We start from the raw sequence: 23,748 nt of genomic DNA, 5'->3' as shown, positions 1-23,748 counted from the left end.
CAATGTTTATACCTCAGACAAACTCAACTTCCTCTGAAGGCCTTATTTTGATGGGTATCCTTGTTGTAATATTTGGTGCTTGCATTATACATTCTAGTGTGGATTATGTATGATGAGCTGTAGATGTTACATTGATATATACTGTAGCTATTTCAGAAACATGTTCATTTACTCAGGCAAGTCACACACATTTCTAAATGTTTTAAAGAGAGTGATTGTTTGACATCTACCAAAAATATGAAATGCACCAGTTGCCTTTTCGCCCTGCATGTATCCACTGGAGAGTGGCACCAACGCCTTAACACCGCTGCACTGCAGTCAGTTAACGTAATTGTGTCAATACATTTTCTGTTATTACACTTTTACTTTTACACACAAGCAGTAAACTGGCTACAGTTGCAATGTGCCTATTTTGTATGTGTCTCCATTTTATCAGTCACTCTCACATGTACACTTCCCTCTTTTTGGATTGATTATTTGATTATTTATTAAGTAGATGTTTTTAATATATTTGTTTTAATGTTTTGGAACTCATGTTAGAGTTTATGACTGTTGTGTAAATAAGGAGTTTAGTTGGTTTTCTGTTGAAACACTAACAAACTATCATTTTTATTAGTCAGATAAAACAGGAAAGGAGGAGGGATTGCAGCCATTTTCTCTACATAGTTTGTGTGTAATGACATTGACCTGAGTGAATTTACATCATTCGAATATCTTGCTCTTGAGGTCAAAGCAGGATAATCAGTACTCATCATTACTATATATCGGCCACCAAGATATTCATCACTATTTCTACAGGAATTCTGAGAACTGATCTGATTGGGTATCACTAGATATTATAGTTTAATCCTGAATGGAGACCTGAATATTCATATTAATAAAAAAAGAATGACTCCAAAGCTGTGGAGCTTGTGAATTTACTGAACAGCTTTGAACTCACCTAACATGTAAATAAAGCCACTCATCAGCATGGTAACACTCTAGACTTAGTAATAACAACAGTTTAAACATTGATAGTGTTTCAGTATTACCACTTTCTGACCATCACTGTGTGTTTTTTGATGCCAACCTAACCTTAACAAAGACTAAAAGGGAATTTTTGGTTCCAAAGAGATTCCTAGATGACAAGGCTGAAACAATGTTTTCTAATATTATGAGATCATTTGAGCCATTCAGTGAAGACTGCTCTTTAAATGATATGGTTGAATATTTCAACAATACCTTGTCATCTGCTTTAAAACTGCTGCTCCACTAAAGGTTAAAAAGGGGTCGACTGACAGAATCTCCCCATTGCTAAACAATGTGTTGATGAGATCAAGAGAATCTGTTGGGCAGCTGAAAGAAAATGGAGGAAAACTAGACTCAAAGTTCAATGTAATATATACAAAGAAGCCATGAGTGCCTATAACAAAGCAATAGTCTGGCAAGAAAAGATTACTTTTCCAAGATCATTAGAGAGGATGCTGGGAACTCTATAATATTATTCTCTACTATTGACCAGCTACTCAACACTGCCCCCGACCCCCCACAGTTCTCTGCATGTAAATGTGAAGAACTCGCATTGTTCTTCAATAACAAAATAACCTCAAGTAGAGACAGTATTACTGCTGATGTGAACACAGATGATCTCAGTAAATCTTATAAAAATGATGCAACCATGGGAAAATTCACCTGTATTACACTAACTGAGCTTTGCAAGACTGTCACTAAATAAAGCTCCTCCACCTCATGTATTGACCCTGTACCTACAGCTTTTTAAAAGCGGGTGTTTGACTGTGATTCAAGTCATGTCCTGATACAGGCCTGAAATTCTTTTTTGCACTCTGCTTCGCACTTATGTACTGCTGCACTTCTTTTAAAATGTTGCATTTTACTTGATTTTATGCTCTATATGTATTCTATTTTTAAACTTTTAAAAAAATATATTATAACTATTCAATGTGTTTTATTGTCCATCTTATGTTACATTAATATTTTTAACATGTTTTTTCAATGTTCATTTTATGTCTATTTCATGTGAAGCACTTGGTGCATGTAATTTCTTTGTTGTAAAGCATTTTGAGCTGCATTTCTTGTATGAAAGGTGCTATACACATGAAGTATTATTATTGATAATATTAGTATTAATATTAATATTGAGAAGCATAATATGAAGAGTTGTAAAACATCTGTGAATACATGTGAACATTTTATGTTTGTATCATAGAAATTTTGACTTTATGTGAGGTGCATTAAAACTAACACCCTACTACAATATATGGTTATTTGTATTTGTTCTTCTCTCTCCAAAAATCTCCTTACTAACTGGTTCACAGGAGAAAGTTGACTGAGCAGAAGTTACTGAGTGTGTATACTGGAAAGAAAAACTGCAGAGGCCTGGCTCTGTTGGGTTGCCGGAGACAATTCTAACTGACATGTGTCAACCGGCTCCATGACCATGCATCTCAAGCCTGCTTCTTTTCCCCACTCCACTATCATTATGTGCAGGGTCTATTTTTGCTGGAGGGGTACACACACGACAGAAAAAAATAAATTATTGCAACAACACAAATGGGCCTGTTGGTTGCCAGTCAGCTGGAGGCGGGGTACAGCACCTTGAGGTGGGAATACTGCAGCATCCCCAGTGCCCCCGCTTCCTGCAGCTATGCTGGACAGGCTGTCAACAGGCCACAAGTCCGCCTGGGTTGAAGAGACCAGATTGGTTGTGGTGGGTTGAAACTGAGACCTCAAAAATGATACTGAATTATTACAGTTTATTATAATATACTGTACCTTCCACCAACAGAGAAAGCTTTTTATTGAACAATCATTTAAAAATTCCACTTTGATTTTTCTTTGTATGCAATTGTGGAAGAGACAATGCAGAAAGAGGATATGTTTTAATTTGACATTTGGAAATGTCCAATCCTCTGTGCACACTAGTCTTTCTATTGCATTTACTTTAATTCTCATAATACATTGACACAATATAGAAACTATCAATATTACTGGAATAAATCTTGCTTTTGGTATGAGTATTCAGTAACTAGACAGGCTGAAAAGCTACTACTGCCACCACCTTTTTCCTCAGTATGGTCCATTGTCAGAGATCTGAACATCACACACTTACAACGATGCAAGGAGAATATAGACTCTTTATTTTACAAAGATGAGTTCATCAGACAACAACATGTTCTTAGTGAACCGAAGATAGGACTGGCCAAGCTATGACATGCCCCCCTCAGACAGTCTGTCCCCCAGCTAACCAGCCACCCAGAGTAGCCTATCACAGCAGACCAAACCAGCCCACACAGGTAAGCACACTATGTCAATCGACATGCGGATACACAGACGTTACATTGCAAAAAGCATTTAAGCAAACACACTGCACTTAATGCCGTAAAAGACACACAAGATTTCACTCTAGGAACACTTGATTTCACACTACCATGGGGTGCGTTGATTAAACTGGACTAGACAAGCATGTATCCCCCCATACCTATCAGCTAACTTTCCCCCAGCTTCCCCCAGTTCCCACTGATATATTACTGCTGCTGCATTTAAAATCTATTATAATACTACAAATTACCACAGAAATAGACAAAGACAATAATAAACAGGACTGAACACAAAACACTAACACTTAAAATGTTCTTATTTAAAACCACTTAACTGTCCAATTAGACTTACCCAAGGATTCCACCGGGCACGTGTGCGCCGCGTTCCGGCTCCGACGCGGTTTTGCTCCGTCCTCTGCACAGCGCCCTATTCCACCAGGAGTGTGTCAGAAGCGGAGCGTCTTCACTGCGGGGAAGCCTTCCGCCATTTAAAGTCAGTTGCACTCCTACTACAGTAATTACAGCAGCCTAGTCAAAGCTGATAAAGTCCCTTTAAGCTACCATAATTACTGCAGTCAGCCATCTTTGCTGATGCCAAGTCAGATTTCCAGAGCGGCTCCACATGTCTGGTCATCCTCCTGGTTGCCCTACCGAGCGACTTCGGCCGTCTGTCCTGCACCCCAGTCACCCTCCCAAGTGACTTTGGCTATCTGTCCTGCCTCATAGTCGTCCTCCAGAGCAGCTTCATCCATTGCCCCTGCCCTCTGGTTGCCGGTCGGAAATCCTCAGCTTCCCCTTGGTCCTGCCCCCAGGCTGCTCCTCTAAGACTCTTTGCTATGCCCCAGTTAAGCCCCTGGGCTGTTTGCCCGCGGCTCCTGGTTGTGCATCTGTCCAGCCCCCAGGCGCCATCCTCCTAGCTACCTGTGCTTTGTCCTGGCTAATGGACTGTTAGTTTTAGCCTCCCCCTTCCCCCGTCTTCCGATGGCCGTCCGTCCTGTGTCCAATGGGGTGGTTTTAGGGATGTCTGGGGCCCTCCCTTGAAGGGGGGGGACCTGCCATAGACTGATGGTTTTTGGAGTCCTTGTGTTTTATTCTCTTGGTTTCCTGTGTTATACCTCTAGTGTCCAGTCCTTTTGGTCAATTGGTTTTGCTGGTTTATATTAGGGTTGTTGGTTTGAACGACTTCCTTGCATTCTTGGTTAGCTTGTGGTGTTGTGTACTTGGGTTTGTGTTTGTGCATTCTTGGACAGTTAAATGTATGCTGGGAGGTATTTTGAGTATTGTGTTTTCTGGGTTTTGGTTTTCTGTTTGCTCTGTGTTTCTCTCCTGTGTTTCTGCACTTCTTCTCAGCCCATTTTTCCCTCCACACCTGCCCTGCATCATATTTGTTAAGCCTGCCTTGATCTCAGTGTTTCTCCCCAGCCTGCTGTTACCTTCATACTTGCCCTGTATCAGTCTTGTCAGCCCTGCCCTGCTCTCAGTGTTTCCCTCAGCTCTCATCAGCTCTCAGCCTGCCCTTGTGTCTTGCCACCTGTTCCTCGTTGTTTAGTTCGCTTTGTATTTAAGTCTTGGTTTGCAGTTCAGTTTTGTTGGATGTTCTGTTCTGATCAGTTTGCTTTGGTCTGTTCTATTTCTCCAGTCTAGTCCTGTATTCAGTTTTGCTCAGCTCAGCCAGATTTTGTTTTTGCCTGCACATCTCAAAATAAAGAAGTTCTTAAGCCTGGATCAGCCCTGCTTCTTGGTCTCTGCATTTGGGTTCACCTGCTCCCCAACCCATAACAGAGACTGAAATGAAAAATTGATATTTGATATGTGGTATAAGATGTGACTAAACTTTGACTTTCACATTTTGAAGAAGTTTGCTCTTGGTTTTTGAAAGCTTCATCTATTGCCTCATTGGACTGGAAAGTTGCAGCAGAGTGGAAACAACATCAGAATAATAGTTTAAGGTTTGGTTTAAGAGGAATTAACCTACCCAGTGGTATCCAGTTTAGGGATGCTCTAGCTCATGTGGGAGAGGTTTGTCTGTTGATCTTATCAGCTGGTGGTTTGATTCCTGGCATTTCCTGCCAGGCACTGAACCCTAAATTGCTCCCAGTGGATGTGTAAAAAAATGTGGCTCACTCTAGACAGAAGCATCCGACAAAGTAATGTATTAACAAATGAAATCATAACCAGTCTTTTCATCATGTGATTGTGCCTGTGTCAATTCAATACAATACGCTTTTTTTTGCATGACACTCGACATGTGCTGCCAAAGCACATGTCAGATTATGAAAGACAATGTTAAGGAATGAAATCAACAAAGGTAAAGTGAATAACAATGTTAGTTAATAGAATAAAATAGATATAAGTAATCAAGTTAGTATTGGTACAATTTCAACGTGACTTTAACAATGCAAGACAAGCAAAAATAATGCAAGTGTTATCTACTGATAATAAAGTAAAAAGATGTTAGTGGGGATAATATAAGATATCCATTATTCAATAGATAACAAAAGAAAGCCTACTGATAATTAAATAAAATAAATAGATGTTAATAGTAGAGATAATGTAAAACAGCAATTAGTCCACAAATAACATAACAAAAAGGAGATGGTGGCACTAAGTAGAATATGGTAAGCTAGATATATTTATAAATGTCTATCTGTCTATATGTCTATGTCCTACTGGTTGTCTCTTTTGTTGTGGTAGGAAATGTCATATTTAGCAGCCAACACTACACATTCTGTCTTTTCCCCCGAATGAGGGGTCATTTCTTCCTTTCTGTCGGGGCAATTGTTTTCAGATTTCGTAAAGAATTTCTCCATAATATTTCTGTAGATTTGACATTCTGTTAGAAAGTGTAATTCTGTCTCTGCAGCTCCTTCATCACAGTGACAGCACAGGCTGTCCTCTGTGGGTAGCCAGGTCTGTCTGTGTCTGCCTTTCTCTATTGTCAGACTATGGTCACTTAGTCTGTACAAGTCTCTCTCGGATTTTTATCATTTACTGTGGTTAGGTAGTCTGCCACAGTATACTGTCTGTTTAGGGCCACAAATGTTTCTAGTTTGTGTTGTGAGCGTATGATATCATTCCGATAAGTGATGCATTTTTCTTGGTCTTTAGTTATAATTTGGATAAGTCTAATCTTCTGCATGATAGTGTAACTGCTAAGAAGCTGGCGGGGGTTTGTGATGTCAGAAGGTGAAAGGTCAGCCAGCCTCAGGACTGGTTGGCTGAGGGGACTCCATTCTATGTTCAAAACTTCAGGCAGGCAAGGGCTTTATCATGGCAACAGGCAGGGCTGCTCTTTTTAATATGCCTCCAGAATTTGATAGATCTTTCTTGAATACTTAGAAGTAAAGGATATTGGCCTAATTCTGCCCTGCATGCAGAGTTTGGGGGTTTCTTTGTACCAAGAGAATACGGCATGCAGGGTTTCAATTGGATGTTTGTCCCATTTTGCCCAATAATTTTGTAGTAAGGGGTCCCATACCTCACTACAATACAATCAATTCTATAACTGATTTAAATATTTTGAGCCATGTCCTAATTGGAATTTGGATTTGAACTGAATGCTTGATGGCATAGAAAGCCCTTTTTGCCTCCTTTTTTAGTTCCTTCACAACAGAGCTGAAGTTTCCTGTGGAAAGAATTTGTAATAGGTAAGTGGTGCAATATTTGTTTGTCTTATTTGGGTCCCACCTATTTTAAATGTTGGGTCATTTCTCTGTAACCTTAATCTTTTTTGGAAGGTGATAATTTTGGTGTGTTAACTGTCAGGGCCCAGGTCTAACAGTCCTGGTGGAGAAGGTCCAGGCAAGACCTTCTTTTGTAGGAGACAGTGTGACGAGGTCATCTGCATAAAACAGACACTTGATTTCTGTGTCTTGAAAAGTGAGACTAGGTGCTGGAGATTGGTCTCAGAACAAGGCCAGTTCATTAATATAAATATTGAACTGGCATTGTTATTAATCACAATAGTCACTGTCCACAGCATGACAACTACAACATTTTGTAAGGTATCACAATAGAATAGGTATGAAGTTAAAGTCGCCCTCCATTCAAATATATGTTTTTCTTCTTGTTCTTTCAGTTGGATGTTTGAGCTTCACTGTGCAGAATGATATATGTGCAGAGTTTCACACCAAAAGCCTCTTTTCACATTCATCTGCTGAAGTGTAGTTCAAGTTTAGATCATGATTTGTGACATTGTGGAAGCCCATCATGTGGCGTGGAAACTTGAAACTTCCAGTGTACATACAGTAGTAGGAGACTATTTTGTAAGCTTTTTATTTTTTATGTTTTGGCATTGTTATTAGATATGGGCACTAGACATGACGTGAAATGAAGTGAGACAGATAAGCTGTGACATCCAACCAAGTCTGCTGCTGGATTCAACCCACATTGACATTGTGAGTATCTGTCATGCGTCTTTAACAGTAGGTAACCAGAGCACACCCAGCAATTAAAGCTTTGAAATGAAATATATTTGCATATTCATAGATTCTGAATTTTTAATGAGGAAGAAAGAGTGTCATATTTTAAGGATTTTAATATGGTAATTATACTGGTATTATAATGTCTTAACGCGTCTGAAGGGATCACCGAAGTTATACCAATTCACCTTGAGGGGGCCATGAAAGTGTTCATGACAAGCCACTCAATGTTGTTGAGACATTTCAATCAAAATGTGATCCTCATAGTAGCAATAACGTTAGGAGGAAAAGTCAAGCGATCACACAAGTCGGATATAGGACCATAAATATCTGTGTCAATCCATCTTGTATGTTGAGATATTTCGCAAAAGCGGACTAATGAAAAAAAAACAAACCCAAAACAAATTGTCATCCCTAGAGCCCGGCATGGCGCTTAAACTGTCATTTCCGACTGTCTTTAAACGCACCACGAGCACTGCGATGGAAACGCCCTGATGGGTGGGCCCAGACAAAGCCTCTCCCAACAAACCCCGTCCATAAACCGCAGTAACTAACAGTATAGTGCGGGTTGTGTACTTTGTACAACTTCTGTCTTAATGTTGTGCATATAGTTAAGGGGTTACTCTGCCAGGATGTGTCAGTAAAGTATTGATCAATTATAATCATATCGTGCGCTTAATTGTTCGAAGACGGTACATTTGTGTGACACTGGATTCGGGTTTTGGGTTTTGAATCACGTCAGATGATGATAGTGTTGCTGCTGCTAAATGCCTGTGTTTGTTTGGGTGAGTGTGAAATGATTGATTCGCCTTTAGACTGCTTGTGTGACTGTATCCTGTTGCCCTGAGTGTATGACTGATTGTAGGGATTTATAGTAACAATATTTCTGTGGTTCTCAGTCAGGAGTAGTTTATGGTATCTCCAGTGGTGTAAACGTGTAGTTAGTATACACAGGGTGCGATTTGTAAAAAATCAGAGAGGGGGACGTTTTTGAAACGTTTTTATTCATGAAAATAAATCATAACCACAGTGGGCCTGTGTAGACTATGAAGCCTGTTAGGCTATTTCTTACAGCTGTTACAGTAATATTCATAAAAGCGATGTGATGTCACGTTCACGCCTTATCCTTTCCTCATACGGAGACACAGGAGATGTGATCATATAGAACAAAACAAAAGGTTAAATGTAACATGCCAGAGTTAAATCCCCCAGCGCTCCTTTCAGCACTGTGGACAGCGCCACTCGGCCAGACGAGCCTAAACACTTAATGTCATTCGCACTGTTTAATTCAACTCTATGCGCAGCAAACTTCCTTGTTGAATAGAAAATAATGACAACATACAACAGCACAACGTGCTGTCATCATAAAAGTAACCAGCCTACAGTAGATGCCTACTTGTCAGAATAAGAAAACAGTCTGCTTTGACTTTGACTACTGTCTTCTTTCTCTGCTTTCCTGTGGAGGGGTCATCCGCGGCGTGTGGCCCCTCTTTTACCCACATCTCTGCAAATTTCCAGGCAGTGAGGGAGGCAACCTCTGGTCCATTTACTGCGTCATCACGTAGCCCCTGGTCCATTTACTGCGTCATCACGTAGCCCCTGGTTCAGTTACCGGGTCATCTCGTAGCCTAGACGCCGTGTCATCTCTTTTTAAAAAAGGAACCAGATGTCCAGATTTGCTTTTGGGAGGAATTTTCACCAACAGTAATAAAGTTGTGTAATTAAACAGCATGTCTGAGCCACAATCACAAATTAGCTAACTCCTAACACCTGAAATTAAATATAACATCAATTGATCTCAGTTTTGTCCAGTGAGGTCATTTTCAATTCTGTGACATTTGAAAGGTTTAAACAGGTATAAATACTAAGTGCTTCAGATTCTCCACTTCATGGACTCCATTATTGCTGCTGCTGGGCTGCTGCTAGTCAACAAAGCATACAGTTTGAAGTTGAGGGCTACCAAATCATCAGGTCGAGTATCCCCCATATCCTGCTCTTTCACTCTGTATCATAATAGCGCACTTTTTTGCAGAAAACACACAAACCTGGCAACTCTAGAGATCTTACCATTAACATCACGTTAAGTTGGAGCGGCTAGATTGTTTGAGTTCTGTAAAATTGTTGGTAGGGACAATCCAGCAACATGTCCCTACCGTCCATACCCAAAACTACACCCACATATGAACTGATTATATGTTTTACGTATAAAATATTGAATACTGAAAAGTTACCAGTGGCTATAGCTGTGAAATAAATGTAGTGGTGTAAAAAGTACATTATTTCCCTCTGAAATATAGCACACAATGGAAATACTCAAGTTAAGTACAATTACCTCAAAAAACATTCCACCACTATAATATGTAAAGGATCAAAGGGTGTCTGGGAATGCTGGCAGGTGTCCTTCCTCTTCAACATGCATTCATCAGGTTTGTACTCAAGTGTGTGTTTGTTTCTGTTTCCTCTCTAGGCCTCGCAGATGACCGTTATGTTAGGGAACAGTATGGGAAGACGTACAGGTGGATGTTGCATGGAGACACTCGGTCACTAGAGTTCACCCCCAAAGACAACTCAGAGGTGACAGTCTTGTGGACACGTCATGTTGAGAGGGGGACGGATCCCAAGTTTCCACCCACAAGCCACAAGACGCGGAAGGGGATAGTAGGTGTACAGTGGGGGGTTATATGTTGCTACTATGAGCAGAGTTATTTAACCCAGGAAGACAGTGGCCTCTACACAATGAGAGACAAAGATAAGAAACTGCTGCATACTGTGACCATTGAGGTAATAGGTGAGGATCCTTCTTATGCTCGTTTTATTTCATTTCCTTTCCTGGATCTGACAGTATGGCTGTCAATCTTTTCTTGGATTTTTGGTTGTAAAGGATAGGTTTAAAATGTTCAAATTCTTCTTAAAACAACAGTCAGGTGCCCATATGAACACTGAAAGAGGTTTTCTTCCCTGTAATTGTTCCTCTTCATAATGACTATTAAAAGATCCCCTTCAAATGTGCTTTCAATGTAATTGATGGGGGCTCAAATCCACAGTCCTCGCTTTGTGCAAAAATGTATTTAAAAGTTTATCTGAAGCTAATATAAAGCTTCAGTAGTCTGACTTAGTCATATCAAGTGGATATCTGCCACATTTACAGTCTTTTTACAATCAAATTACCAAATTTGTGTTTCCTTGGACAGTTTTTTTCCCCCCTGTTGAGCTGCGGTGGAAGTATATAGTATATAACAAAAAGAGGGACTTTGGCACTAAAGGACTGTAACATGGAAAGATATCTACTTGATTTGACTAATTTGACTAATTTGGACAGCTGAAGGTTTAGCTTCAGATAAACTTTTATATACATTTTGCACAGAGGGAGGCTTGTAGATTTTGGCCCCCATTACTTACATTGTAAGTGCATTGGCTGGTTTTAGCCTCATACTTAACGTACAGAAACATATCTTCTCAAAACGCCTCAAAATGTCAAACAATTTCTTTAAGTTGACAACAGCTGCCATACTATGTGAAAAACAAAACTAGAAACTTGCAACCCCAGTCAAGACTGCAGGAGATGTGTGTTTGATACAGGTTTTGGGTGGAGAATCACTTTAATGCCTTCTGTCTTGTGCATTCTCTCTTCCAGCAAACACAAGGTCCTATAAACGGAGTCCTGGAGAAAGCCTCAGTTTCACTTTTGATCTGAAACCGAACTCCTGCAACATTTACTTCATCCCAGAAAGTGACCTCAAACTGAAAAGGTTTGAGTCTGAGATAGTTCGTCAAGGCAGGCTAGAGAGGAAGGGCTCGGATGAAGTTGATTGTGTTGGGTTTCAGCTGTCAAAGCCATGTGGGATTTTGATTGAGAGTCTCCAAATGTCATGTGGTGGATGCTTCGAGGTCAGAGATCAAAGTGACAACAAGGCCTTGGTGGTGTCACTGGAAATGAAGCGTAGGGTAAACCATAAGACGACCACTGAAGGTAAGAGGCCAAACACAACCACCCTCTCTAGCTTCCCCCATGACCACTAGATGGAGCCAATTTTCTTTTTTTTTTTTGTATATTAGTGGCCTTGCTAATCTTTGAATAGCATCAAAACCATTCTACTGGTGGGAGGAAATCAAAAGAAGTGGTTTTGAGGTAAGTTGATGTAATATTTTGACAGTACAAAATAAGCCTGTGTGTTTTTTATAAAAATATACAGAAACTTTTTAACTGTTAATATGAGAATCATCTGGACGGTGATCCATGAGTTTGAACAAAAAATAACAAATACTTTTTTGTATTATGTGAAAGTGTAAGAGTAGGATTTTTGAGGGGAGACGCCCTGCTAGCAAAACACGCTGGTGTTTACTGTTTTTGGTTCTCCACTTGGCCAAGTGTTTTCAATAAACATTTTCAGCATTAAGACATCAAAAGTCTTGTGTGTGCCTTTCTCCACTGCTGACCGTTGCTCAAAATATCCACAACACTCTGCAACCTTTGAAAATGGAGAAGGCCAATGGCAAGAAAATTGTGAAAAAACCCCTAGAAAATAAGGAGATCAAATGAAGAAGAAGACCCAGGAAGATGAGGATGCTGAATTTCTGTACAGCACTGAACTGCTCTCATATTGTGGTGTGAAAACTTTATGAAATGGTCTCATGAGGAATGAAGCAATGCAACAGAGGCAGGTTTCTGCTGTGAGTTTTGTTTGGAAGTTTAATTTTTGTTGTGCTTTGCTGATTTAAATGGCATTTTTTTGGGCCTGATTGTTTCTCTGATTTGGAATGACAGTTTTTTGGTTTGTTCACATCAAAATGAAATTTTAATAGTTGTTTTATTGATTTGAAAATATTGACAATAATCCTGCTAGTCACATAATTTTAATGATTTGTTCACACTTGCATGTTTTTTTCAAATCTCTCCAATTGTGATTTGTCCTAGGCCCATCAATTTGAAATTAATTGGCAATAATCAAACCATTCTAAAAACAATTAAAAGTAAGTTCATTATGCAGTTCAAGTAAGAGCAATGTCAATAAAGTTAAATGTTATGCATGAAAACCAAGTCTATATATCAAAATTACTCATGAGGGAAGATGCCCCCCGGGTGTTCTTACCCTGGTGGGGGAGAATCTTCCCCGGGTTGTGGGGTAAGATGCCCCTTTACAAGACTTTAAGTTTAGTTTTATAATAACAAAGTTGTAGTCTGTTATGATTTAATTACCCTCTGAATGTGTTTATGTAAGCATACGTCTTGTCAACATATTATATTGATATTCAGATTGTATATATTTTAAAAGAAAATAGACATTTTTCTTAAGGGGGGCGTCTTACCTCGTTTTACCCCCAAGTGTGTTTTAAAATCAGTGCCAAATGTGTTTTTTCATTATTGCCTTGGCATAAGAAAAATCTTATTTTTAGCTTCTTTTGTTTGTTTTTAGGTTCATTTTCTCTCTAAATTAGCAATCATTTGGTCTGTAAGTCTATAAATGACCATTGCAAGTTCCAAAATCCTGAATTGACATCTTTCTCGTTTTTTTCCAAGATAAGATATTCAGTTTACAATGATATGAATCAGGAACAATTTCAGACATTTCTGGTCTGCAAATTACACAATTGATTAATTGCTGATACATTTTCTAACCATCAACTAATCAATTCATCAACTCATTGTTTCAGCACAAGGGTCTCGTGACCCTGAACTTCGCTTTGGCGGTGGTGTTTTTTTGTTTTTGTTGGTTACCTGTGGTACCGTGTGGGCCTGCTGCTCTGAGAAGAGGTCCTCCAAAGAGGATCATTCTGAGACTGAAGCTGCTGCTGCATCTGCACCTGAGGTGACATGTTCTGCCTTACAGCTTCTAGACACTTTTTTGTGTGTACAATACCGTCAGAGTAAAAATCTCTGTCATGCTGTAAAAGAATATATTCCCATTGTGTCTCTGGACTGTATATGTTTAATTTAAATTGCAGGATGAGCCTGTTGGACCGAGGTCAGATGAATTGAGTCAGCCCTCTGGGAGACACTACCCTGCTCAGCCTTCTCATACTCCGACTGGTCCGCTGGTTAGTGTGTGTTGCATTGCATAGAGAGAACTTCTCCTCTCCTGTTCTTTTGTCTGTCTTTTCTCTTGCCTCTCCACCATTAAACTGTTATGTCACTCTGCAGGTACACGATCCTACTGACAATGTGCCACCTTCTTATTCTGAGGTACGACCTGCTGCACATGTTAGTCTGAGCATGCACACCCATATACTCACACACTCAGTGAATAAAAGTGCAATTTATAGTATTTTTCAACATCTGTGTTCCTTCCAAACTGACATTTCTTGGTGTAATCACTGTAACCAAACCACAGTCTTTCTCAGAATGCAATAATGAACATTAAACTTCCTAAAGGTTGCAGTATCAAAACATCTGTGGTAATAATTTGACATTAATATTCTCCATGTTGCACCAACAATAACAACAGTTATCTGTATTTCAGACTTAATTCAGTGGGATCTGTATTAAAATTAAAGCTTGCTGGTGATTCTCTGATACACAATGACATGTTGGTCTTTTTCTCTCCAGGTTGTGGCTTCAGCAGAGCAGGCAGTTGTTCCATCTGCCCCCTTCTACTCTGACGTTGAGCCGCGGTTTGAGCTGAAGGGGATGACCTTTCCCTCAGACTCAGCCAATGTTTATACCTCAGACAAACTCAACTTCCTCTGAAGGCCTTAATTTGGATGGGTATCCTTGTAATATTTGGTGCTTGCATCTACAAAAATATGAAATGCACCAGTTGCCTTTTCGCCCTGCATGTATCCACTGGAGAGTGGCAACAACGCCTTAACACCGCTGCACTGCAATCAGTTAACGTAATTGTGTCAATACATTTTTTGTTATTACACTTTTATTTTTACACACAAGCAGTAAACTGATTACAGTTGCAATGTGCCAATTTTGCATGTGTCTCCATTTTATCAATCACTCTCACATGTACACTTCCTTCTTTTTGGAGCTTTAATGATTATTTATTAAGTAGATGTTTTTAATATATTTGTTTTAATGTTTTGGAACTCATGTCAGAGTTTATGACTGTTGTGTAAATAAGGAGTTTAGTTGGTTTTCTGTTGAAACACTAACAAACCTTTATCATTTTTATTAGTCAGATAAAACAGGAAAGGAGGAGGGATTGCAGCCATTTTCTCTACATAGTTTGTGTGTAATGACATTGACCTGAGTGAATTTACATCATTCGAATATCTTGCTCTTGAGGTCAAAGCAGGATAATCAGTACTCATTATTACATTATATCGGCCACCAAGATATTCATCAATATTTCTACAGGAATTCTGAGAGCTGATCTCACTTAGTATCGATAGACATGATCGGTTAATCCTGAATGGAGACCTGAATATTCATATTAATAAAAAAGAATGACTCCAAAGCTGTGGAGCTTGTAAATTTACTGAACAGCTTTGAACTCACCTAACATGTAAATAAAGCCACTCATCAGCATGGTAACACTCTAGACTTAGTAATAACAACAGGTTTAAACATTGATAGTGTTTCAGTATTACCTCTTTCTGACCATCACTGTGTGTTTTTTTATGCTAACCTAACCTTAACAAAGACTAAAAGGGAACTTTTGGTTCAAAAGAGATTCCTAGATGACAAGGCTGAAACAATGTTTTCTAATATTATGAGATCATTTGACTCATTCAGTGAAGACTGCTCTTTAAATGACATGGTTGAATATTTTAACAATACCTTGTCATCTGCTTTAAAACTGCTGCTCCACTAAAGGTTAAAAAGGGGTCGACTGACAGAATCTCCCCATTGCTAAACAATGTGTTGATGAGATCAAGAGAATCTGTTGGGCAGCTGAAAGAAAATGGAGGAAAACTAGACACACAGGTCACTGTAATATATACAAAGAAGCCATGAGTGCCTATAACAAAGTAATATGTCTGGCAAGAAAAGATTACTTTTCCAAGATCATTACAAAGGATGCTGGGAACTCTATAATATTATTCTCCACTGTTGACCAACCACTCAACACTGCCTCCGACCCCCCACAGTTCTCTCCATCAAAATGTGAAGAACTCGCATTGTCCTTTAATAACAAAATAACCTCAATTAGAGACAGTATTGCTGCTGATGTGAACACAGATGATCTCAGTAAATCCTGTAAAAATGATGTAACCATGGGAAAATTCACCTGTATTACACTAACTGAGTCTAGCAAGGTTGTCACTGAATATAACTCCTCCACCTCATGTATTGACCCTGTACCTACAGCTTTTTAAAAGCGGGTGTTCAACAGTGTTTCAAGTCATGTCCTAAAAATTATAAATACATCTCTTCAAACAGGAATCTTCCAAGATGCCCTTAAAACAGCTGTTGTAAAATCCTTACTACAGAAACCAAACCTAGATGGTATTACACTGACCAGTTATAGGCCAATACCCAACCTTACCTTCATCAGTAAGATACTTGAAAAGATAGTTTCTGTGAAAATAAACTCCTTTCTTAAAGAAATCAGTATCCTGGAGGAATTTCAGCCAGGCTTTACAACATACCACAGCACTGAAACTGTTCTTACTAAAATAATAAAAAATAACAGCGACCTCAGACTAAACTCTGTCTCAGTTCTTATCCTCTTAGACCTAAGCGCAGCATTTGATACGATTGACCATGATATCCTAATTAATCGTCTTGAAATGTGGGTTGGTCTTTCTGACCTTGTGTTAAACAGGTTCAAAACATACATCAAAGGGAGAAAGTTTTATGTCAGTCTTGGAGATCATGTGTCTGAGGAACATGACATTTGCTTTGGGGTTGCACAAGGGAGCTGCGGTAGTCCATTATTATTCTCGCTATACATGCTTCCATTTGGTGACATCATCAGAGGGCAAAATGTATGTTACCATAGTTATACAGATGACACGCAACTGTACATCTTTGCTGAACCAAATGATGCTGCAGCTATAAACTCCATGACTACCTGTCTCTTGGCAATAAATAAATAGATGAGCAATAATTTCTTAAAGGTAAATGTGGACAAAACTGAAATCCTTCTAGTTGGCCCAAAAACAACAAGAGAAATGCTGTTAAATAATCTGCGGAAATTAACTCCCTGGATTAAATCAGAGGTCACAAGTCTTGGTGTTATCTTAGATTTAGATGTAAACTTCAAGTCCCACATTAACAAAATGAGGTAATAATTTTTCCAAATTAAGAAACATAGCTAAAGTACAACCATATGTAAATCAAAAAGATGCTGAAAAACTGACTCATGGCTTCTTTTCAAACCGATTTGATTACTCTAATGCACTTACAAAAAAAAAGAGCACAGAGACTTCCACTCATTCAAAACTCAGCAGCTTGGCCATTATCCAGAACCAAGAGGAGAGAACATATTAGTCCAGTTTTATCTGCTCTGCACTGGCTTCCTGTAACATTTAGAAGTGACTTTAAGGTGGACTAGGGCCAAACTACACTGCTTACTCCATTGTTAAGTATTCGTCTTCAAGAACAATGTGATCAGCTGCTGCTGGTTTATTCCCAGCAACAGCCGAAAGAAAGTCGGGGATGCAGCCTTTGTCAGTTACACACTACGAAGAGATATCACAGAAGCCAGCTTGCTAAATATTTTTAAAAGAAAGCTTAAGACTAATCTCTTCACTTAAGCCTTTAATTAACAATGAATGTCCTGATACAAGCCTGGAATTCTTTTTTGCACTCTGCTTTGCACTTGTGCACTGCTGCACTTCTTTTAAAATGCTGTCTTTTACTTGATTTTATGCACTTTATGTATTCTATTTTTAACCTTTTTTGTTAATAAGAATTATTATTATAAGTATTCAGTGGGTTTTATTTTCCATCTTATGTTACATTAATGTTTTTAACATGTTTTTAATGTTCATTTTATATTCTATTTTCATGTGAAGCACTTGGTGCATGTAATTTCTTTGTTGTAAAGCATTTTTGCATGAAAAGTGCTATGCACATAAAGATTATTATTATTATTGAGAAACATAATATGAAGAGCTGTAAAATATTTGTGAATACATGAATATTTTGTGTTTGTATCATTGAAATTCTGACTTTGTGTCATGTGCATTAAAACTAATACCTTACTACAGTATATGGTTATCTGTGTTTGTTCTTCTGTCTTCCTGTTTATCTTAAAAAAAAATACATACAGTATAATTTACTTGCAGGCACCACCCACCCAGCATGTCCCCACGCAGCCAAAAGCTCATCCAAGCATAGAAATTCTTTCCCACCAAACCAACTGGTTCACAGGAGAAACTTGACTGAGCAGAAGTTAAAATGCGACTGAGACTTTTGTACGTTGGAAAGAATAACTGCAGAGCCACAAATCTGTTTGGCATGTGAGACAAGAGGCCACATTTGTTACTGTCAGTGATCCTGAGTATAAACTCTCCCAAGTTTTACGTAGGACTGCGATGAATTCATGTCTGAAACACACACACTGCAACATGCATTTGAACTATCTTTTTTAAATAAAAACTAAACAAAATGTTTTAAAATAAATTAATTGAGTTATTAATATTTGTGTATTTAGGAAGATGCTACCTAATAATTCATTGAAGCACCAACTGTGATTATTCCAGAGAAATTACAACCTGATCACAGATTACCTTCAATCTCATGATTGAATCTTTCATTTCTCATCAGATTAAATTAGAAATAGATTTGGGATCTTAGGTGAGATAATGTTACAGTCACACTGAACTCTCTTGATCATCTGCCCGGCACACATCTCAAAGCACTACGCTTCAGATTTCAAATAACTTCACTTGCATCTACTTCATGTTGAGCTTCAGACCATTGAATGAGACGCACAGGAGATTCAGAGCAGCTACTGTAGGTACTGTATCTTTCACTGTTTCTTTTGGAGTTCTAGATGAAGATATTTCATGGCGTCTTTTTCCAAACAGAACAAAGAGAGTTTGCACACATCAATCCAGAAATGCTACTGTTGTCAAACTAAAGTCAATGGCTGCATTTTCCCAACTTCTCTTGACTAACATCTTCTCCTATATAATTGAAGTGTAATAACTTAGGAGATCCCGTAATTTTTCATCTAGCACCATCAACAGGTCAAAATTTCAAGGGCTATTGTTAAATAATTTTTGTAAAGTAAATAAAAACATTTAGTTGTAGAATCACATCGCTCTCTATCTGCGTCTCCTCAGTGATGCAGAGAGATGATGACACAGTGAGACCTCACTGTTAATTAGTTTCCCCTCTGGATTCAGATCTGTCCCACTTGGCACTCCACCACAGCAAAGGGAAGGGAGTCCTGCCGCTGCAGGGTGAGCTAGCAGGAATGATAATTCTGGCACTGAGGTCAGGTTGTTCCACTCTGGTGGAGTGGCAGTGGGGATGAAGGATCAAATGAGCTTCCAGCTGACAGAGCAACCAGGCGCAGGGGACTGGAGAGGCTGTCAACAGGCCACAGGTCAGTCTGGGTTGAGAAGACCAGGTTGGTTGTGGTAAATTGAAACTGAAACCTCAAAGATGATATTGGATTATTACAGTTTATTATAAAATACTGTACCTTCCACCAACAGAGGAAGCTTTTTATTGAACAATTATTTAAAAATTCTGCTTTGATTTTTATTTGTATGCAATCGTGGAAGAGACAATACAGAAAGAAGACAGTTTTTAATCTGACATTTTGAATTGTCCAATCCTCTGTGCACACTTGTCTTTCTATTGCAGCCTTTTAATAGCTTTGTGTGTCACTGATTCCTTTTTATTAGTGTAAAAAATATTGTGGTTTCATTATTTTGGCATTTTCTGAAGGCAAATTAAAAAAAACATTTCTGATTAAAAATCCCAGAGATTACTTTAATTCCCATAATACTTTGACATAATATAGAAACCATCAAAGTTACTAATGTCATAACCGATATCACCATCACCTTTGTCCATCTTGACTCCTTTCCCCTTCTCCTCCACCCTCTTCCATCACTATTCCCCTCTCCTCTTCTCTACCGCCTTCACTCGGCCTTCCAGGCTGTTCAGCCGATGCTCTACTGCAGAAGACTTTTCAGAGCTGGAAGTGAGCAGAGTCAACAAGACGCATCCCAGCACCAGGCCGGCCAGGCGAACCGCTGTGGTGTCTGCAGAAGCGTTCTTGTCAGTCACCATCAGTCCGAAGAGCCAGAGAGCCAAGACCGTTTTCACCACCCAGAACACCCGCCTCATCACACCAATCAGCAAGCGGAGAACAATGGTCAGCACCCAGTAGCCAATGAGGGCTAACAGACCCCACTGGGCGACTGCTGTCACACCCTCTGGAGTGAAGTGGGGCAGCGTAAGCGCAGCTGTGAAAGGAGGAAATCCAGATTAGTTGAATTTTCAGGAAGAATAAAGCTCAACAACACCTGGAAGCAACAGGAGTAAACAGTCTCCCGTAAAAAAGGAGTGGCAGACAAAATGCCCTGAGGGAGAGGCAAGACATATTTTCACTTGCATTTGATACTTTCATTGCCAATTTCATTGTCTCTAGCAGACTGTGAGCAAACACTTAATTCCAGTTGGTATTGAGCTTAGAATAAGTGGAGCATGCAGGACAAGCTCATCCTGGTACCCACCATCGAATCCTGTGACTCTGAGGATCTCTGTGACGTAAACGGCGATGACATTCAGTCCGCTGGCAGCTCCTTCAGCCAGGAATCGGATCACCATCTCCAAAAACTGTGGTAGGGCAGAGGAAGGGTGGAGACATGTTTAACTTTGTTATTATATTGGATATAATGAAGAGAGGCAGCATTCGGATCGCATTAACAACACATCTAACCTAAATTTATCCTCATGGCTCCAATGCACAGGCAGACAGGATATTTATGTGTATATAACAGCAGGACTGATCAGCAGCATTAAAATATAATTACAGTAGCTGTTTGTACAAGCTTGATCATTATATTAAAAAGGCTTCTTATGTATCTTATGATACAAGAAGTGTTGTATTGTTGACTTGGACAAACAGCTGTGCATGCCAGTGACAGCTGGACAGTGCCCCTCTCTATTCCTGTACAGTCTTTACCTCCCCACCCCCCCAAATCTCACACACATACACAGTGTGGCTTCATCCAGCAAGGTCAAGGGTAACCCAGCAAGTTGGACAAGTATCTTATCTGCACCTGTTGCACTACACACCAGCTCATACATGAGGACTGTCCAATATGTCAAAGCATGACTCAGGCATCTGTCACGCCACGTCAATGTGTGTGTGTGTATCACTTAAAAACACACTTAATGATTTACTGCTCTGTTTGATTCCATAAGGCTCAATTAAATCAAAATGTTAGGCAGACAGGCTCTGTCTGGTAATAATAATGGCATGTATGATTTTTAGCTCTTTATTATTCACAGAGAAGCTAAAAATTATACATTTAAAGTAAATGCAACATTGCAGACGTGTCTCTCTGTGGTTTTCCAAATTGAAAATACAGCGCTAACTTTTATTTTACAGGATGCAATCTACTATTAATGCATCAAAGCTGACTGGAGGATTAAACTTTGCCATTAAAAATCACATAATTTTCCTTTGTCAACTGGGGTTTCCACATTGGAAACATAATCTTATAATACCAGATGGAGTAAGGCTCTTTTTTTCAGTTTTGGGTCACAAAAAATTCAGTTCTTATCCAAAGATTTACACATACTGCATTCAGAGATATCAACTAAGTAATTTGCCATTTCCGCTTTGCAGCAAATACACAGAATCCTATCAATACAAACTCACAAGTAGGCCTGTACTGTAGCCTCACATGCAAATATCAGTGTGTAGAAACACACACATACATACACATGGCCACCTCTTCATTACAGTCATGCTCCAATCCTCTGCACTGTAACTATGAGGTGACATGCGCCAAACAGAGCCACATTGAGAGGACTCTGTTTAAGGGACCATGTCAGGGCGGGTTAGATGGAGGCACCCAGAAGGTTTCTTACCATGGCCACTGCATAGACGTTCTCCTGACCAAGCAATGACTCTAGAAATAACACAGCACTCTGGGGAAAAGGGAGCCACAGCAGGGTGGAAGCAGGGAGACAGAATAGTGTGTGTGCATGGGTGAGGGGGACGCATGGATATAAGAAGGGCAGAGAAGATGAGGGGGGATCAGGAGAGAGATTAACAAGTTGGGGGGCGAGAGGAGAGGAATGTGTGTGAAGGGTGAATTAGGCTCAGGGGAGAAATGGATGGAGAGAGGTGACAAGGTTGAAGTTGAAGAGGTAAAATTAGTCATCAGGTACAGTGATCGAGAACAGTGACAGAGCAAACAGTGAAGTTATAGCAGCCAGTAAATAGGATTAACAATAAAAAAAGAAAAGAGGAGAGTGTAAAGCCACTTCCTAGTGCAGGAAAGGGTGGTGCTCCTCCTCTCTGTACCTCAGCAGTTGACCGTATCACGCTGGTTCCCACCACGGACTCCGCGTACCGCTGGATCTCCTGGCAGGTCCCCGTGATCAAGGTGCGGAGGGTGACCGGCGGTGGGCTCTCCTTATGCGGGTTGGCCTGCTCAGCTCCAACTAAGCCGAACACCATCACACAGATGGTGAGGATCAACCGAGCTATGGCACATCCAGCGCGCCCGGAGCCAGGCGCACAAAAAATCATAGTTGGAGGTTTGAGAACAATAGAAAAAAAAAAAGAGTGAAAAATGGATGTATGTGCACAGAGCAGGTTGAGCAGCCTGTGTTCAACGATTGAGAGAGGCTCGTAAATCAAAGACTTAAAAATGGCTTCTGGTGACAGCAGTCATAAGCTACAAGGCGACTGAATTTTTTAACATGCTGCAGTCCACAATAGGCAGTAAAATGTGAAGCGAACTACGCAAGCTTCTAAAAATGATGAAATACGAACTGATTCAAGTGTCCAATCTGCTAATTAGACAACCCCAGTTTGTAAATGGAGCCCTATAATACGTCAAAGTGATATGACCGAGTATATAATTATAAACTTTGGCAGCGCTGCAAATATCCAATGTGGGACCGCTCCGCTCCGTCAAGGACACTCAAGCATTAACAGTGGCTATATTTGGTAAGAAACCGTTAAAGGCTTAGATCCAGCAGTGGTCGAGATATTTGATCATCAGTCAAGACACAACAGTAAGTTGTTAATAAAAGATACAGTGCAGCGACGTGTCCAAAAAGTTTCTTTTCCGTTGCAGCTTTGCGCGTAAAGGAAAACAGTAGAAACGCGGTGACGTTGAGCTGACCACGAGTCTCCTAAAGCTTCTTATTTCAGCTCTGAGCTCCACGCCGGGCAAGTTTACTGCTCCTTTGTCTCTGAGCTTGCATCAAATGCGCTGCTGCGATGGATTATATTGCACAACCTTTAAAAAAAATCCCTTGTCGCTGTTCCCGCATGGCACTCCCTTCCTCGCAGCGTTTTTAGCGACTGTTTCCAGTATGCAAACACGACCGGGTCTTATAAGAGGAAGAGGAGGAGGAGGAGGAGGAGGAGGAGGGGTGGAGAAAGGCGCTCTGCACTGGATAAACAGAGATTTGCACACTGGGACTTGTGGTCTTATATTCCCTCCCAACATCAAATGTCAGGCGTACTCATTACATCTGATAAACATTTAAAGCAGTGGCGGAAAGTAATTAAGTACATTTACTAAAGTACAGTTTTGAGGTACTTGTACTTTACTTGAGTATTTCCATTTGATGCTACTTTATATTCCCACTCCACTACATTTTAGAGGGAAATATTGTACTTTCTACTCCACTACATTTATTTAACAAATTTAGTTACTTTTCAGATGAAGACTTGACACAATGGATAATAAAACAAACTTTTAAATTACAACACATTGTTAAAGATGAAACCAGTGGTTTCCAACCTTTTTGGCTTTTGACGTCTTAAAAAAGCAGTGTGTAGTCGGGGTCACATTTCAGAACACTGATGCTTCAGTACTAATAATCTAATGATGTCATATATAATAATATATCAGTCAGAGGGACCAAACTACTACTTTTACTGAAATACTTTAACTACATC

General features: G+C 39.7%; 2 protein-coding genes across 3 annotated transcripts; one reads left to right on the top strand and one right to left on the bottom strand.

Moving 5' to 3' along the window:
- Nucleotides 1-8,781: 8,781 nt before the first annotated feature.
- Nucleotides 8,782-17,573, top strand: LOC121901430. The gene is made up of 7 exons (XM_042418213.1): nt 8,782-9,709; nt 10,206-10,526; nt 11,373-11,708; nt 13,391-13,545; nt 13,682-13,774; nt 13,878-13,919; nt 14,283-17,573. The coding sequence occupies exons 1-7, from the start codon at nt 9,628-9,630 to the stop codon at nt 14,421-14,423; spliced, it is 1,170 nt and encodes a 389-aa protein (XP_042274147.1). The 5' UTR covers nt 8,782-9,627; the 3' UTR covers nt 14,424-17,573.
- A 1,680-nt stretch (nt 17,574-19,253) lies between these two features.
- LOC121901799 (transmembrane protein 109-like) lies at nt 19,254-23,208 on the bottom strand. Of its 2 annotated transcripts, XM_042418787.1 has the most exons (4): nt 22,135-23,208; nt 21,696-21,755; nt 20,330-20,432; nt 19,254-20,059 (listed from the first exon to the last, which is right to left on the bottom strand). In XM_042418787.1, exons 1-4 carry the CDS (start codon nt 22,360-22,362, stop codon nt 19,704-19,706), a joined length of 747 nt encoding a protein of 248 aa, XP_042274721.1. In that variant the 5' UTR covers nt 22,363-23,208; the 3' UTR covers nt 19,254-19,703. The 2 variants fall into 2 exon arrangements, with proteins under 2 accessions (XP_042274721.1, XP_042274722.1); XM_042418788.1 differs by lacking the exon at nt 21,696-21,755 and having other exon boundaries at nt 22,135-23,201.
- Nucleotides 23,209-23,748: the final 540 nt, after the last annotated feature.

The sequence above is a fragment of the Thunnus maccoyii genome, chromosome 8, assembly GCF_910596095.1.
Source record: "Thunnus maccoyii chromosome 8, fThuMac1.1, whole genome shotgun sequence".
Taxonomy (NCBI): Eukaryota; Metazoa; Chordata; class Actinopteri; order Scombriformes; family Scombridae; genus Thunnus; species Thunnus maccoyii.
The sequence above is the reverse complement of the archived record's forward strand: the minus strand, read 5'-3'. Positions and strand labels throughout refer to the sequence as shown.